Source organism: Nannospalax galili, unplaced genomic scaffold (assembly GCF_000622305.1).
Source record: "Nannospalax galili isolate Female #2095 unplaced genomic scaffold, S.galili_v1.0 scaffold207, whole genome shotgun sequence".
Taxonomy (NCBI): domain Eukaryota; kingdom Metazoa; phylum Chordata; class Mammalia; order Rodentia; family Spalacidae; genus Nannospalax; species Nannospalax galili.
Window position 1 is genome coordinate 6,914,966 of NW_008358517.1, and position 15,804 is coordinate 6,930,769.

The following is a 15,804-nucleotide window of genomic DNA, read 5'->3' on the forward strand; positions in this document are numbered from 1 at the left end:
CCCCCCCCCCGTGAAGCCCCCGCCCCCCCCGCTGCCCCCCCCCCCGCCGCCGCTGCCCCCACTTCCACTGCCGCCGCCCCCGCTATGGTTCCTCTGGTACTCGATAGGTGATGTCAAGGCTGTAACCAAGCAAGACAGCAAAAAAGAGTCAGGGCATCAAGAAAACACACTGAGGAGTGAAGAAGGAAAGGATGCACTACACTAAGAAGGAAGTGCTGGGCTGGCGTCTATCAACCAGCTCAGCTCATGGTCAGAGAAGCCTGTTCTGATAACCAGGCACTGACCTAGGCTCTAAGTGGGGGCAAACACCAATCTGATAATCACCATCTGGCCAACAATGCCATATGCTGAGCACCTTAGCTGCTGCCTCAGGAACATCAGGGGCAATTTTCTTGTGATAGGAGCATTTTTAACATTGTCCTGGACTGGACTTAGGCACAGCACAGAAATGGAGAAAGAAACAGCAAAAGCAGATTCAATAAGCATACAGTTTCTGACTGCATTCTTCAGCCTATTCATTAACCGCCAAATTAAAATGAGAGTGGAGCAGGCAGTCACAGCAAGATCACCTCAGTGTTAGAGGGCGGCTGACCATCACCGGTTTTCAGCTTCTCTATAATCACTTGACTCATGGAAACTGAGAAGATAAACTTGACTATCTACAGACAGGGTCTTGCTATATAGCACAGGTTGACCTTGAACTTGCAATGCTTCTGCCATGACTTCTCTGAGTGCTACGATTACAGGTGTGCTCCATCACACCTAGTCAGGACTTGCTTTTTAATGGAGAAAGACAGTGTGGATACACAATGCACCCGTCAGCATTTCCAGCATCTTTGGCCAAGTCCCGTGTCCTATTACTCATTTCAAACACCCCTTTCTTAGGATGGGGCTCCAGTATATATTCTGCGTATGGCAGAATGGATGAATACACACATGAGAACAGAATGGCTACTCTAAATCCTGACTGCATCAAAAACCTGTGACACTCTGCAAAGATTATCAGTCCACTGCACCTCAGCTTTATACTGCAAAACGGGTAAGTTCTGTTATTATTAATATGTAATAATGTAATGAGATAGTTGGGAAACAGAAATGTGTGCATTTGAGAAACAGGACACACATTACCATTTAAAAAATTGCGCTGGTTTTCTAAAATTTGGTTGATTTCATGGATCCATGTTTGCCGGACACTTGGATTGGATGAATGCAAAATGAAGGTCTCCACCACATCACCCGTCCTTGATGTTAGAGCAAATTTACAGGGATCATTTTCCACATTTTCCTCCAGGCAAAGGCAACTCACCTTTAAAACAGTAAACCATTATTTACAACAGCTAAGACATGGAAGAACCCCAAATATTCACCAACTGATGGTTGCATATGCCTACTGTGCAACATTGCCTAGCCTTAACATAGGAGGGAGTTCTGACACATGCTGCAACAGCACGGTTGGACACCCATACACAAAGATAAATCTAGATGGCTCCACTTAGATGGCATCCCTGAAGTAGTCAAATTCACAGAGACAGAAAGAGGAATGGGGGCTGCCAAGGGCTACTGAGAAGAGACGGGGATGTAATGTTCAATGGGTGAACATTTCAGGGAGGTGACTGGGATGACTGCTGATGAGCTCCAGGAGATTTAGGTGGGCAGCAGGGGTGACAACCACTCGGATGGGACAGTTCCACTGCCAGGCACAAGTGTTCAGCAGCGGGGCCTGGGTCCCACACTTGCCTCTGTCCCTTATGAACAGACAGATGCTAGAATGCAGATTTTCACTCTCCCATTTTTGGGGGTGAACAGGGTCTCGTGTAGCCCAGGCTGGCCTGGAACTGTGTCAGTTAAGTATCCCCAATATTACTGAGCTGTGTGCCTTGACAAATGCTAAGATGGCAAATATCATGTTGCACGCATTCTGCCACAAAAATTAAAGTATGAAGTAAATTTTATCCAGTGTTGAGATGGACAATCACGTTTTAGTTGAAGTTGTTTTACTGCCTCAGAAATCATTACAGGTCAACCATTCCTAAAGTGGAAATATAAAATTCAAAGTCCAAAGTAGTTTGAAATCTAAAACCAATAAAACATTGTCAGGGCCTCATGTGGTGGGCCACAGTGAAAATGTGGGTACACTAGAAATACTAAATAAAAGTACTTCAGACTATGTTTATGAAGTGTATATGAAACGTAAGTACATTTTGTATTTAGAACTGGGTTCCATCTTGGGGCTGGTGAGATGGCTCAGCAGGTAAAAAGTGCTTACTGAAAAAGCTTGACAACACGAATTCCATCTCTGGAATCCACAAACAAGTAGAAGAGAACTGACTTTGTACAGCTGTCCTCTGACTTCCACAAGTGCACCATGGCATGTGTGCCCCCCTACCCTCGACAGCATGCATACATACACAATAAAAAAAAAATGGGTTCCAGTTCTAAGTTCTCTCATTATGCACATGTAGATATTGTGAAATTGAAAAAAAAAAAGAGTCTGAAACTGAACACTTTTTGTCCCTAAGAGATAAGACATATTCCACCCGTATTAGGAAGCTTTTCAATGTCCTTTAAAAACTCAGGTACAACGGTATTATCAGGAATGTAATGGTTTGACTAATTGCTTAAAAAACTGACTAACTGGGGGCTGGAGAGATGGTTCAGTGGTGGCTGCTCTTGCAGAGGAACCAGGTTCAGTTCCCAGCACCAATGTAACAACTAACATTAACTCCAGTTCCAGGGGATCTGATATTCTCTTTTGGCTTCTGTGGGCATTATACATATGGGTACACTTACGTGTAAGAAAAATACTCATACACATAAAATAAAAATAAGTACATAATTAAAAGAAAAAACCCCACAATTAACTAGTTATGTGGGCTTGGGTTTATCTGTTTCCAAAACTTCTCAGGAATCCAGTGTTTATCTGCACTTCTCTAAGAAGAATGATACATTAAAGGGCTGCTGAGATGGCTCAGTGGGTAAAGGCACGTGGCATCAAATGTGATGATGTTTGATTCTAGGGACCCACAAGACAGAAGAAAAACTACTACAAGTTGTCCTGACCTTCAAATGCATGCTGTGCTATGGTGTATGTGTGCTCATGTACACACAAATAAATAATAAATGCAATAACAAGATATAATAAAATTTCAAGTATCAGTAAATATATGCAAAGTATATGTGATATCATGAATAAAATATAGAAAACAATTTCATGGAAGTGGCAGGATCCGTACAATAATGCATCTAAGGTGCTGGGGTGATTTTCTATCCAGTAACTTGTGAAAAGAATGAGCAGGAATTTCAGGCTGTGCTGTGTGTGTGTGGACATGGCTTCAGAGGGAGGGTCTACAGAGGCTGGGACGGGTGTGAGATGCAGAGGGCCTGCATCTCAGCTTCAGGCCAAGAGCTTCAGGCTCTGCTCTTGTCTGGCTCTGAAGTCTCTGAAGGCACTGTGGGCAAAAGATCACTAGCCCAAAGGCTCTGCCCACAGACCAACCTGCCCAAGTTCAGGCAGCTGGATGAACCAACGGAAGCCACAGTGAGCTGGATAGAGAGGTGCCATGTCCAGCAGTGTACCATGAAGTCCACAGACTTGGGAGGGTCTAAGAGGGTTCTTGATGCCTCTGATGAGAACCCTAGAGACTTAGTGCAAGAAACCCTCAGAGAGCACATGTCTGTTCTGACCTCAGGTCTGCACAGCTGCAGATGTGGCAAGAACTTACGGGAGGTGCATGTGCCTCCCAGAGACTGTCCGTCAGGGCCTCAGGCCTCCTGTTACTCTTCATCATCCTTGGTCATTTACAATTATTTTCTTTCTTTGTTTTCTCTGCCATGATAGGGCATGATATCCTAGAGCACAGAGGGTGTCTGACCCTCCCTGGAGCCCTGTGCCTCAAAGAGTGCTCAGATCTCCCTGTTGAATACAGTTGAACAGAGAAGAACGAGACACTAAGTTAGCTGTTTTCTTTGGCCCCAGACCAATACTTCAAAGCTGCACCTTCAAGTTTAAACAGCAGTTTCACATGTCCTGTAGGGGGGTAGCACATAAACCCAACCCAGTGGCTAGTCATGTAAGTTTGCAAAGACACTACCAGCAGCTCCAGCATACAGACAGCAGCAGAAAGAGGCAGGAGATAATTTTAAAGATTCTCCAATGTACTAGAAGGTTCTGTAAATACTTAATAAAACAAGCATGAGAACATGCCATTATAACAAGGAGTTTATTATTAGTACTAAGATAGATACATGCATTAGCATGTGAAGAAACTCCATAGACATTACCTTGATACTGTTCTTGAACAGGAAGCCTGGCATGGAGAAGCCCTTTTTTTTATCAAGTGGTTCGCTGAATATGACGATCTGCTCAAAGAGGAAAACCCGCCTCTCTTTGCAGCGAGGCAGAAGTCCTGCATCTTGGTCTGTGACCAAGAACGTGTCCTGCAAGAGCAGTTTACCCTGGGCAACAATTTTCCCCTAAACAAGAAAAGGGGCAAAAGAAGGGAGAAGAAAACAGTGTGTTCTGTGATTGATGTTCTGTTGTGTATGACTTTCCTCCTACAGAATGTTGTGCTTTCTTCTATAAACTTAAAAGCTTACTCTTTATTTTTCTACTATAATGAAGTCTCAGTCTCAAACACAACAAGCCTTTAAGTAAAAAGTCTTGCCAACTTCTGTGTAACCACTGGTCTCAGAATCAGAGAGTAAGGACAGTGGTTTTCTAGGTGCCCCGCCCCACACTGTTCAGGTAACTATGAGCGTCAGTCTCGGAACCATGGCGCTGGGACCCTAATGCTCCAGCAAAACAATGGCAAGAAACAGCAAAACATCTCCCATCTCCTGACTCAGTAGGAAGAAAGGATTCTGGTCTGACACATCCCTAAGGTACAAGATAGGTACAGTGTAAGAGTAGTAGTGTATATTTGTACAAAGAGGAACCAAGTGGCCCTGAAGTCAATCTCCCAGGGGTAAGGGAAGGGCAGGAACGTTTGTCCCTAGCTCCCATGGCTTTAGAAGTCTGGAGAGTAATTCAGCTCCATGACTGCTGAGGCCCCCAGGGACAAAGCACTGCCCAGCTTTTTTTCTGATCTAGAGGCCAGGCTCTGAGTAAAGAAAGGTTCCCAAAGCAAATCAAAGGCACCGAGGTTAAAAGAAATTAGTAGGCTGAAGGAGAGTGAGAGAAGACAGAAAACCAAACAAGAAGGACCAGCTTTCTACATGGATGTGAAACAATCCAGGGCAAAAGAAAGAGATGGAAGGCAGAGCAGCCCGCAAAGAACAACAGCTGCATTACGTCAAATCCTTGCAGCCGCCCCACGTTCATCATGTCGTTGCACCGCTTTGGGACTATGCACATGACTTCCACGGCTTTCTGTGAATGGGGAAAAGCAGGGTGAAAGTTCAAGTTCCCCTGGGAAAATCTGAGTGCTAACCCTCTACTGCCCCCTGAAGTTCATTCCTCTTCTTCCCACCCTCCAGAGTCCAAAAACATGGTCCAAAGGGAGCATCAGAGAGGCTCCCCCACATGACCCTAGGGCCAGATTCCGTGCTGCGAGACATGCAGGGACTTGGGAGAAGAGCCTGGGGGTAGGGGACCCGCATGGGCACAAGAGGACAGCAAAGTACCTCTAACTCTGATGTATCCAGGCTAGCTTTTTTGGAGTACTTGAGGAAGTCCTGCAGAGGAGATGGAGAGATGTGGTGAGGGTGGTAGAGAGCAGGAGATAGCCCCTTGACTGTCCATCTTGCAAGAGGCATTTGGTTCCCAGCATCCATTCTGTGTTCTCACTTCATCCTCTCAGAACCACGGCATAAAGGTATCCATGGTCAGGCTACCCACTGGAGACCTTCCCACCAGAGCAGGCTCTTGCCTCTATTTGTGCTCAGGCCCTAAATTTCATGTGGTGCCACCTTTAGTGGTGTTTAATAATTTAAAACAGTTCACAGCAATTGCTAAGCCAACAGAAAGGGATAATATGGATTAAAATTTTGATTTTATTAAGATTCTAAGAAGATTAGAAAACAAGGTTGACAGAGCTGGGAAAAACCCATTAGCATTACAAGGTGTACTGGCAGAGAAACAAGTTCATTTTCACTGACATTTTGACTCAGAACTTGAGACAAATGAAAATTGATTGAGTAGTGTAAAGGTGTCAATCTTCAAAAATTATTTTGAAACATTTAAAACTGGAAGTAAGGAGGCAGCTTTATTCCCTTGACCTGTAAAACCCTGCCCCACGGAACCTTGCCCTTCCACCAAACTGAGTCCTGACCCCAGCTCTCTCCGCTTCCTCATCTTCAGCTGATCCTGACCCAAGCTCTCCCCGCACTCCCTCACCTTGAGTCCTGACCCGAGGTCTCCCTCACCTTCAGCAGGAGCTGATATTTCATGATTCTCTGCACAGGTTTGATCAACAGATCCGTGAGCTGCAGTCTGTGGCCAAGGCGCTGCTTTAAATCCTGGGGTTTTTAAGAGAAAAAAAAAAAAAAAGAAAAAAACTTAGGTAGTGTTAGCTAAAAGTCAACCTTTTATTCCTTGCAATCAACTGTAACAGCCCTGTTCATAAAAATAAGGGGAAAAAAGGCACTTTACAGTAAATCCAACAAATGCTTTTCCATTCCTTAGCATTTCAAAGTTTGTCTGAATCTTCCTGAATGGGTTTTCAAAGATGTCTTTTATATTTACTTACAGATTTTCTTTCTTTTCTTCCCTGAGGGGGAAAAGCCCAGGCTGGCCTCCTTGGCCTTTGGGATTGAACTGAAGGCATGAGCCACGTTTTCTTAAAATTTTAATTCATTTATTTAATTTTGAGACAGGGTTTCAATAAGCTGCTCAAACTGGCCTTGATCTTGTGCCTCAGGCTCCTGGGTAGTGGGGATTCTAGAGTAGTGGAGATTCTAGGCATGAGCCAGCACACCCTGGTAATGCCCTTATTTCTAATCATGCCAGTCTTTTGGATGGCAGGGTTGAGATCACAGACTGAATTCACATTCATTTCTCTGATATACAGGAAAGAAATGAAGTTTCAGGATCTTTATCTCTCAGGCCAATTTCTGAGGATTCCTTGGTCTGCTGGGAAATCAATGGCACTTTAATTTCTAGTAAACACAATGCAAAGAAAGATTCAGAAATCACATCTTTCCATGTTGAGTCTTACCTCAAAAAAGGTATCAATGTATTCGGAGACAATGTGCTCAGACTTTGGTTTATTTTGACAATAAACTATGTACATGTGCAACCTTCTCTCCTAGGAATAAAAAGGCAAACAAGATGGTTGGTTAAAGCACGGGCAGCTCAGGTAGACTGTAAGCAATGCACCCACATCTCACTAGTGCTTTCGAAAACAGAATCATGTCAAGCAAAGCTGCCTGGCCGCAGCTCCCAGGAGCTCCTTTCAGATTCGGGATATTAGGTCAGCCTTCATCTTCAGAGCTCTGAACACAGTCCTGGGTCTGAAGAGAGGCAAGAGCCGATTGGTTCTTCACCTTACAGTACAGCATAGGAAGAACAGTCACACTTCCATCACTACCACTGCTGACAGTATCCTGGTGACCTGTCCATTTTTAGTAGACCTTGAATCTCAAAGTCCAAGGCAGGGAAAAAGTGAGCCACAGGCTACCCTTAATTCCATGGTCCTCACAGTGTGAAAGCGAGCCACAGGCTACCCTTAATTCCATGGTCCTCACAGTGTGATAAGCAGACCCCTCAGGGTCTCTAGGGCCTGCCAGTGGTTCCCTTAGGTCAAAATCATTTTCCAAACAACACCAGGACATCATTTGCCTTTTTAATGGTGTTGACATCGTGTGGATGCACAAAACTGATGGTGAGTGAAATCGCTGGTATTGTGGCAAGTATTGGTCACGGCCACAAATCTGCTGTGAAAATGTCAGCGTCATTGATGAAGTAATGTCACTCATTTTATTAAAACTCCGACATGATACATACATCTCTCTAACATTCTTGTGTCAAGATGGAAGTCTGCATATCTACTTTGCTTAGTAACTGTCTCAAGGAAAGACACTGATTAAGTTGCAAGCTGAACAATAGCTTTTGCTACAGACCACCAACCGAACGTGGCAGAAGGATGGGCATAAACTGTTTATACTCGGGAATCTGGTGGACATTTCTTTGAATGTGGATGAAGTAAGCCTATCATTTCAAGGGTAATGGATAGCAGTACACATGAAGAGTAAAAATTCCAGTGTAAAAGAAAAGAAAAATTCACGTGCATGCCACTCCATATGCACATGATAATACTTTGGGACTTTTTTGAAGGACAAGAAATGATATTAAAAATTTGATGTCAAGAGGTTAGAGAGATGGCTCAGTGGTTAAGAGGACTTGCTGTGCTTACAAGGAACCTGGGTTCTGTTCCCAGCACCCACATAGTGGCTAACAACTGTCCCTAACTCTAGTTCCAGGGGATCCGATACTCTCTTCTGGCCTCAGTGAGCTTTGTATTCATGTGATACTTACTTACATGCAGGCAAAACACTTATACACATAAAAGTAAGTAAATAAATAAACAAACAAACAATCCAATTTTGGGATACTGTGCAATGATCTGCACTAACACCTTGGGAAAGACCTTCTCACTCAGCAGCTGTCTTCTAACTGCCCAGCTCTTGATGTCTCAAGACTGTGCCTAAGGGGAACCAGCTTCAAGAGGCAAGTCAGTCCAACACATTTAATGTAACAGTGAGGGAGAAATTTATGGACAGCTTTCAGAGTCTATGGTGCAGCTAACCTTTAAGAAATGATCACTTGTCCCAATACGGTGTATACCACAGACAACTACCTACAATGAGTTGAGAAGGCTATCAAATTTCTCATGCATTTCTAACCACCGTCTGTGTGAGGATGGGATTCTTCCATATGCTTTACAGTAACAACAAAAATACAATAGGTTGAGTCTCGAAGAAGACATGGGATGCTGGGCTGCTGCATCACCTTATTTTAGACAGACACATAAGTTTGACCCCTACATTAAGCCTGCTGCAGGTATGGTAGGGGCAGGTACATCCTCAGCAAATACTTGCCTGCCCTCCTGTCAGACACCTGCAAAACCGCTGTGTTGAGCCTGGTTGTGCTTCCTGACCAACCTGTACTAGCCAAAAAGTCAGCCAGAATCAGGTGGGAAAGCAAGTAACCCACAAGCAGACAAGGCACAGGGGACTGAAATTCTGACTGACACCGTGCTGTCTGATCTTATTAACACATGCCCTCTTAGAAATGGCAAGTGGCCTCATTTTTAAACTAGTCAGTAAAGAAAACAGTATCAGAATGGAATATAAATACTGTCACCGTACTCACGTGTCTAACAAACAGGGATCCTAGTTTTTCTGGATCTTCAAGGCACTTCTCTAACTCTCCTAAAAAAAAGCTGGAAAGAGAGAACTATTAGAACTATTTCCAACCTGGTTTCTTAATGGTACGCTCTGTGGAAAGAGAGGCATAAACCAAGTTTATACTTCTAATAAGCAAAAGCCATACACAGAAAATACTTTGTTAGCATATAAAATTTAAAGAGTTAAGACACAGAGTCTTCCTTAAATTCCTTTGGACAGTTAACATTTCTTTTCTCAGCTTTTTATTTTCAAGTACACAAGTCCCTGTCATCTTTGGCCCGAAACTGAGTGAAAAGTAAATGCTCTAAAGCATTGGATTAGTTTTTACTTTTGAAAACTTGGTCTCCACACCTGTGAATTTCATATTCATTCTCTAAAAACGTTAAAGAGGCCAAAACTGGATGACAGATATAAAACAATGTTACCTGTGCCAGCTTTAAGAAGTTTTGTCAAACATCATCATAAGTCACTTGTAAGTGGGAAACAGTTCCACAAAGGTTACAGTCTGGGGTGAGCACACTGACAACACAGCCGTAGGCCTGCTGCTTGCAATCACTCTTTGCTAGAGGCCTTTTAATGATGTTTTATCTTGTCACTTACATATGTTTATATTTTCTAAGTTGTGCTGAGTTTTATAGCATGTGGGGTTTTAATATCTCCTAGCTCTGTAAACACTATGGCATACAGGGTCTCTGGATGTGATTTCACTGGCTATCCCAGGAACAGGTCAATTCTCCCCTCCTTGTCACAGTGTAAAAAACAGCCTCGGAAGCTGAGAAGAAAATACCAAATATCCTCCATTTTTCCCCTTACGCTTATTTATTTTGTGTGTCTCTGTGCATACACATGTGCCATGGTGCCCATGTAGAAGTCAGAGGATTTGTTGGAGTAGGTTTTCTCTTTCCACCATGTGGGTTCTGGGGATTGAAATCACATCATCAAGCTTGGTGGTAAGTACCTTTACCCACTGAGTCATCTGACTGGCCCCAAATATTCTTTTTTGAATTGGATTCACTAGGCTTTTGTTACATCTACAGTCTACAGAGCTATATACATGGAAGTGTTTTTAAAGCTTCCCTATCATTTATGCATGAATTCTAGTGAACTAATTAGATATTACTGAGGTTATGAAAACAAAGACCCCCATCCCTGAGTTCAAAGGAGAGGTAAGGGTACAAATAACAAAATGCTACCTGCTTTATATTTCTTGCTGGTTCAGAGTCAAGAATTTTAACACAGCTAACAAAAACCACTATAAGATTGGTTACATGGAGACAACATTCTCTTTTCTGAGCGGTATCTCAAACAAGACTGTTAAAACAGCTCATGAGGTTCCACTTCTAGCTTAGAGCTATCAGCAGCTGATGGCTGCTGAGGGAGGGAGTTTTCCTCAGGGGTGTGGCTTCTCCTAGGATGTCTGTGTTCTGTTGGATGGCCCTACACCCATGTACATATGGGCTGCACTAATTGGACTTAGTAGATTATAAAGAAAAAAAAGAGGAGGCTATGAAGTTGCGGAGGAGGTGAGAGGGAACATCTGGGAAAAGCTGGGGATGAATATGATCAAAATGCATCGCATACATGTCTTGAATTCTTAAAAGAAGTGATAAATAAGGATTAATCTAATAAACTGGGGGAGAGGGGAGCCCAACCAATGAACCATGCCAAGGCCAAAAACTATGTGAGCTTTGAGCTTGGCTTTCTCACAAAAGAGGGTCAGTATTCTTTTCTTAGTTACACTTGATCTCAGCCAAAAAAAGCTGAGAGGGACCCTTTCTCATCCAGAAACCTCTATGTTTGGAAGACTTGCAGGCAAGATTATGAGCCATGCTCACAATCTAAACAATGTCTTAACCTTCTTGGGACCTATGTATGCTAAGAATTCATTTACTCTTTGGACCTATTCAAGCCTATTAGCACCCCTTTCTTGCTGTCACCTGTATAATGCATCTCCTAAACCACCTCAAAATCTCATATGTAAGAAAAATTCTTCAGATAAAAATAAGTGTTTTAACTTAATCTTCTAAACTTAGATACAAACTTGCACCCTTTGAGAAACAAAACTCCAAGGGATCATTCACACAGCTACTGCTAAGGTACTGGAGCCTGGCTTTTCTCTTGAGAAGCACGGATGTCCCTCTCACTGTACACAGTCCTTTTCTGAGGAAAGCCTAACTTTGCTTCACACTGACTCATCCTGAACTTCTCTGTGGCAATGTAAGTCAAGATACCCGCTCCATCTGAGAGGAGGTTCTTGGAAGGAAGTGCTTAGGCTCTGCAACAGGTACTGCTCAGTTGTGGCTCCTGCTTCTGCTGCCAGAATGAACCTTCTGAAACTGCAAGCCAAAACAAACCTATTCATTGTTTATGTCAGGTATTTTGGTCACAGCCACAAAAAGCTAACTAATTCAGAGAACTGGTAACACGGAGGTAGAAATGCTCATGTGTCTAAACCTGGCCACGGAGATCTTAAAGCCTTTGGAACTGGTTTGTGGGAGGAATTTTTGACATGTTTGGAGGTGTGGGCTAGAGAAGCCCTAGCATGCTGTAAACAAAGCTTAATGTGTGGCTCTGGTGGGGGAACAAAGACCAACATACTGATAGGAATGTGGACAGTAAAGACTGCACTCATGAGGGTTAAGATAAGCAAGCATTCTGTTGGGAACTAGATTAGGGACCATTCATGCTGCATCTGGCAGAAAACAAAACCCCCCAACATTTTACCCAGGTCATGAAACTTGAGTGAGGTTGAATTTGTTGTTTTTGCAGCATTGAGACTGAACCCAGAGACTTACAAACTGAGGCAAGCACTCTACTACTGTGCTGTATCACCAGCCCAAGTCTGAATTTAAGTAGTAACTAATAAATTTGGTGGAAAAAATTTCAAGATAGTAGAGCATTCAGGCTCTGGAATGGTTACTACTAGCTACTTTTAGTTAGGTTTACTGTGAGAACTGGGAGCAAAAACAGAGCAGGAAGATTTTTAAAACACATAGTTTGGCTAGAAAGAGAATGTGTTTAAAGCTGAATACAGGAGAGCATGATTCTTAATTAAGAGTCACCAGAAAGAAACAACTCATTCTGCACTGGGACAATGTGGAAAATGCCTTGGGCCATCTCAAAATTAGGCAGACTCCATCTGTGGCAGCCTCAAGGGGATGAAAGGACACACAGGGCCACAGGTTCAGCTGCCCAGGAATCTAGAGACTACTGCAGCCCTGGTCCAGTGAACAGGGCACTGCTCTAGCTGCCAGCAGACCTTGGCATGTAGAATGTGAGTTATTGTTCAGGGAGGCTTTCACTGAGATTCTAAAGGAAGGTCTGAGAGCCAGTGATGTGTAGCAGGATCAGATTCCCACGAAGGAATCTGACAGAGCAATGCGCAAAGATGTGAGCATGAAGCCAGAGCTGAGAGGGAGATCACAGGATTCTGGAGATGCCAGAAATCAGAAAAGTCTACCAAAGGAAAGCTGTGCAGAGCAGAGTCAGCTCAAAGGAGCAGCTGTGTGATGGGAAGGCCATAACAGGTACGTCAGATGCTGGGTCTGGGTCTTCAAGGTTTAATGTCTGCCTTGCTGGCTTTCAGTTTTGCTTTGGTCTAATCATTCTTGTTACCCCTGTACAAAATGTTCTAATTTTACAGTGGCTCACAGTTAAGTTATTTTGAATCTCAGAAAAAGACTTTGAATTAGGACTTTTGAACCATGTTTGAACATTTATGGCCTTGGGAACTCTTGAATTTGGAATGGCTGAATGTGGTATGTTCTCAAGAGGCTTATGTTTTGAATGTTTAGGTCCCTAGCTTGTGGTATTATTTAGGGATGCCATATGGAAACTTCAGGAGGTAAGGATCTGCTTTAAAAAAAGTTATCGGGGAGGTCCTTCAAGGGCGCATTACCCTTAGCCCCTTCTGCCTTGTCCTCTGCTTCCTGACATGAAGTGAGGATTTCCCCCAACTACATTCTCCTGCTGCCATGATATCCTGCCTGAGCTCATGGTACCAAGTGATCATCGATCACACTCTGAAACCATAAGCCAAAATCGATCTTTCCTTCCTTACAGTCATTTATGTTCAGTATGCTGGTCATACTGTCTAAGAGAGTAACTAGTATCAAGAGGAAGAAAATGGCTCATAGTGATGAGTCATGACCCAGGTAGTCAGCTTCTGTTCAGTGATCTGGCATCTTAGCCTGGACCAGCATGAAAAATGTTAAGTCTTTCCCATGGCACAGAATGTAACTCTTTGCCATGCCATATCAGCATGTCCTCTGCCCAAGCTCCCTCCATGAGGCTACAGAGGTTATAAACAAAATAGATTCATACATTTCATTCATTATGGCCAGGCCTGATGTGGTTAGCTACTGTGCCTGCTCTGTACAGCATCAAGCATAACATGTCTTACGTACTCTCTGTGCCAGTCATAAATCTGATGGATGTTGCCAAACACAATCTTGTCTTTTCCCTTCATGTCATCAGGAACACCATCTTCTTTCATAAGTGCCATGTAGCCCTACAGTGGAATCAAGTACTGGATAAATAGTTGAAAGGGATAAAACAAACATGCACTGTCTTGTAACCAATTCTTAATTTAAAAACAAACAGAAAAACCTATGTGAAATGTCCTTACCTAGCACTTGATATACTGTTATATTATTGCTGTTATTTTTTCTCCTTGAACAATTTAATATTTATGGATAAAAATTCTTCTAAGGAACTTAAATAGCTTATATAAATATAAATGGGTCATAAACCGTCCTATCAACCGTTTTATGTTTACCTGTATTAAATAATTGGTCAGAAGTAGTACTGTTTTAGCACTCACACAAACAAATATATTCACTTCTTTTGAGATTATGTAGCATATTAAAGAAGGATTTGTATAAAATGCTTGTTCACAATAGCTGATTAGTTATACAGCTAAAGGGTTTTAATATTTCTGTCAAGCTGAGGTAGAAGAGTCATTGAGGTTACATTGCAGGCCCTTGTCTCAAAACACAAAACAAACCTTCTATTTAACAATAATGAGATTTAGCTTACATCAGAAAATCTTTACAATTCATATTACTTACCTTCCTGCTATCCACAATGGCAGACAGACCAAGAAGCCCAAGCCTCTAAGCTTAGATGGTAATGACTGCTATTGTCTGATTTGCCTGTGGTGGTTCACACCTATAATTACAACGTGGGCAGACTGAGGCGGGACGACTGCCACAAGTTTGAGGCCAGCTTGTGCTACACAGTGAGTTCCAGGTTAGCCTAGGCTATATAATTAATTGTGTATAGAAATTATACCAAGATATACTATCCCCTAAATAATTCTTTACAATTGGATACAAGTTGCTAAGATAATTAGCTAAATTTTTGAATGCTTTTAAGATGGTGTCACTATTATGGAGTCTAAAATGGTACTTCTCTGTGTAATTCATCATTGACCTGTGGCTATGAAGTTTCTGAAGGTACGTACCTCCACCACACAGCCGAGGTCCCGCACATAGTCACGCTCTGTCTCCACCAATTCTTGTAAAACATAGCTAGAAAAAGAGAAAAATAGACTCTGTTCTCTAAATGAATTATTCTGCACACATCTGCTTTTGTGGGAGTGCCCTTCTTTAGGACTATATAATAATATCGGATTTATATGACTGGTCTGGGGTCCAGATCACTTAGAGGTTAAGTGAATGACCATGAGCACTCTGGAGGACAAAGACACCCAGGAATACATGCATGAGTGTAAAGAGAATTCATTCTCTTGGATTCTGATAGCACAAAAGGAAACTAACAAGAAGCATAGACACAGCTTTGCCACAAAGGTCTGACACCAGGGGAGGCAGTTGTTATTAATAACTTATTGAGTTATTTTAAGCTTCAATGGACATATGGGGACTTTTTTCTCAGATGCTTACAGTGAGCCTATCGCTCAGAAGTGTCTGTAACATTTAGTGACTAAGGGCACTCAGATCATGGGGACTAATCACTTGACCACTACAGCAAGAGTTTCTGTTGGTCTGAATAAATTCATCCACTCACTCAGCCAACATCACCCTGGCAATTCCCAAGTGTCCAACACCATTTAAGCCACTGGGACTTATTACTGAATGAGGCCAAGTTTCTACCCTCATGCAGTTTACAATTGTTTCAGAGGTCAGTTAAAGACTTCTGTAACAATCTCAGGACTCTTACTATCATAAGCTGTTTTGCCAAAATTGAGAAATGCTACTTTAAGTTGTATTTTTAAAATATTCAAGTTTAGATGATCAATTTTATGTTGTCTTCTTTTTCCTTCACAACGACATATGCAACAGAGAGTACAGGAGTTTCTCACTACAAATGACAAGATATTCTTGTCTTGAATCCTTCTTTACAAAGCATAATAGATAATATGAACAACTGAAACTGCGGCTATGGTTATGGCTTACTACAAGCTTCTGGGGTGAGAGAGAGAGAGAGAGAGAGAGAGAG

At 42.6% G+C, this 15,804-nt stretch overlaps 1 protein-coding gene across 1 annotated transcript in view; it reads right to left on the reverse strand.

The window, feature by feature from the left end:
• Trio (trio Rho guanine nucleotide exchange factor) overlaps positions 1–15,804 on the reverse strand; it is a 348,717-nt gene that overhangs the window by 21,149 nt on the left and 311,764 nt on the right. Inside the window, exons 39-48 of the mRNA XM_029557993.1 lie at positions 14,810–14,876; positions 13,752–13,855; positions 9,311–9,380; positions 7,155–7,244; positions 6,364–6,456; positions 5,623–5,673; positions 5,291–5,368; positions 4,282–4,473; positions 1,129–1,306; positions 33–119 (exon numbers count right to left, since the gene is read on the reverse strand). Coding sequence (XP_029413853.1) covers positions 33–119; positions 1,129–1,306; positions 4,282–4,473; positions 5,291–5,368; positions 5,623–5,673; positions 6,364–6,456; positions 7,155–7,244; positions 9,311–9,380; positions 13,752–13,855; positions 14,810–14,876 — 1,010 coding nt within the window. The remainder of the gene's footprint in view (positions 1–32; positions 120–1,128; positions 1,307–4,281; positions 4,474–5,290; positions 5,369–5,622; positions 5,674–6,363; positions 6,457–7,154; positions 7,245–9,310; positions 9,381–13,751; positions 13,856–14,809; positions 14,877–15,804) is intronic.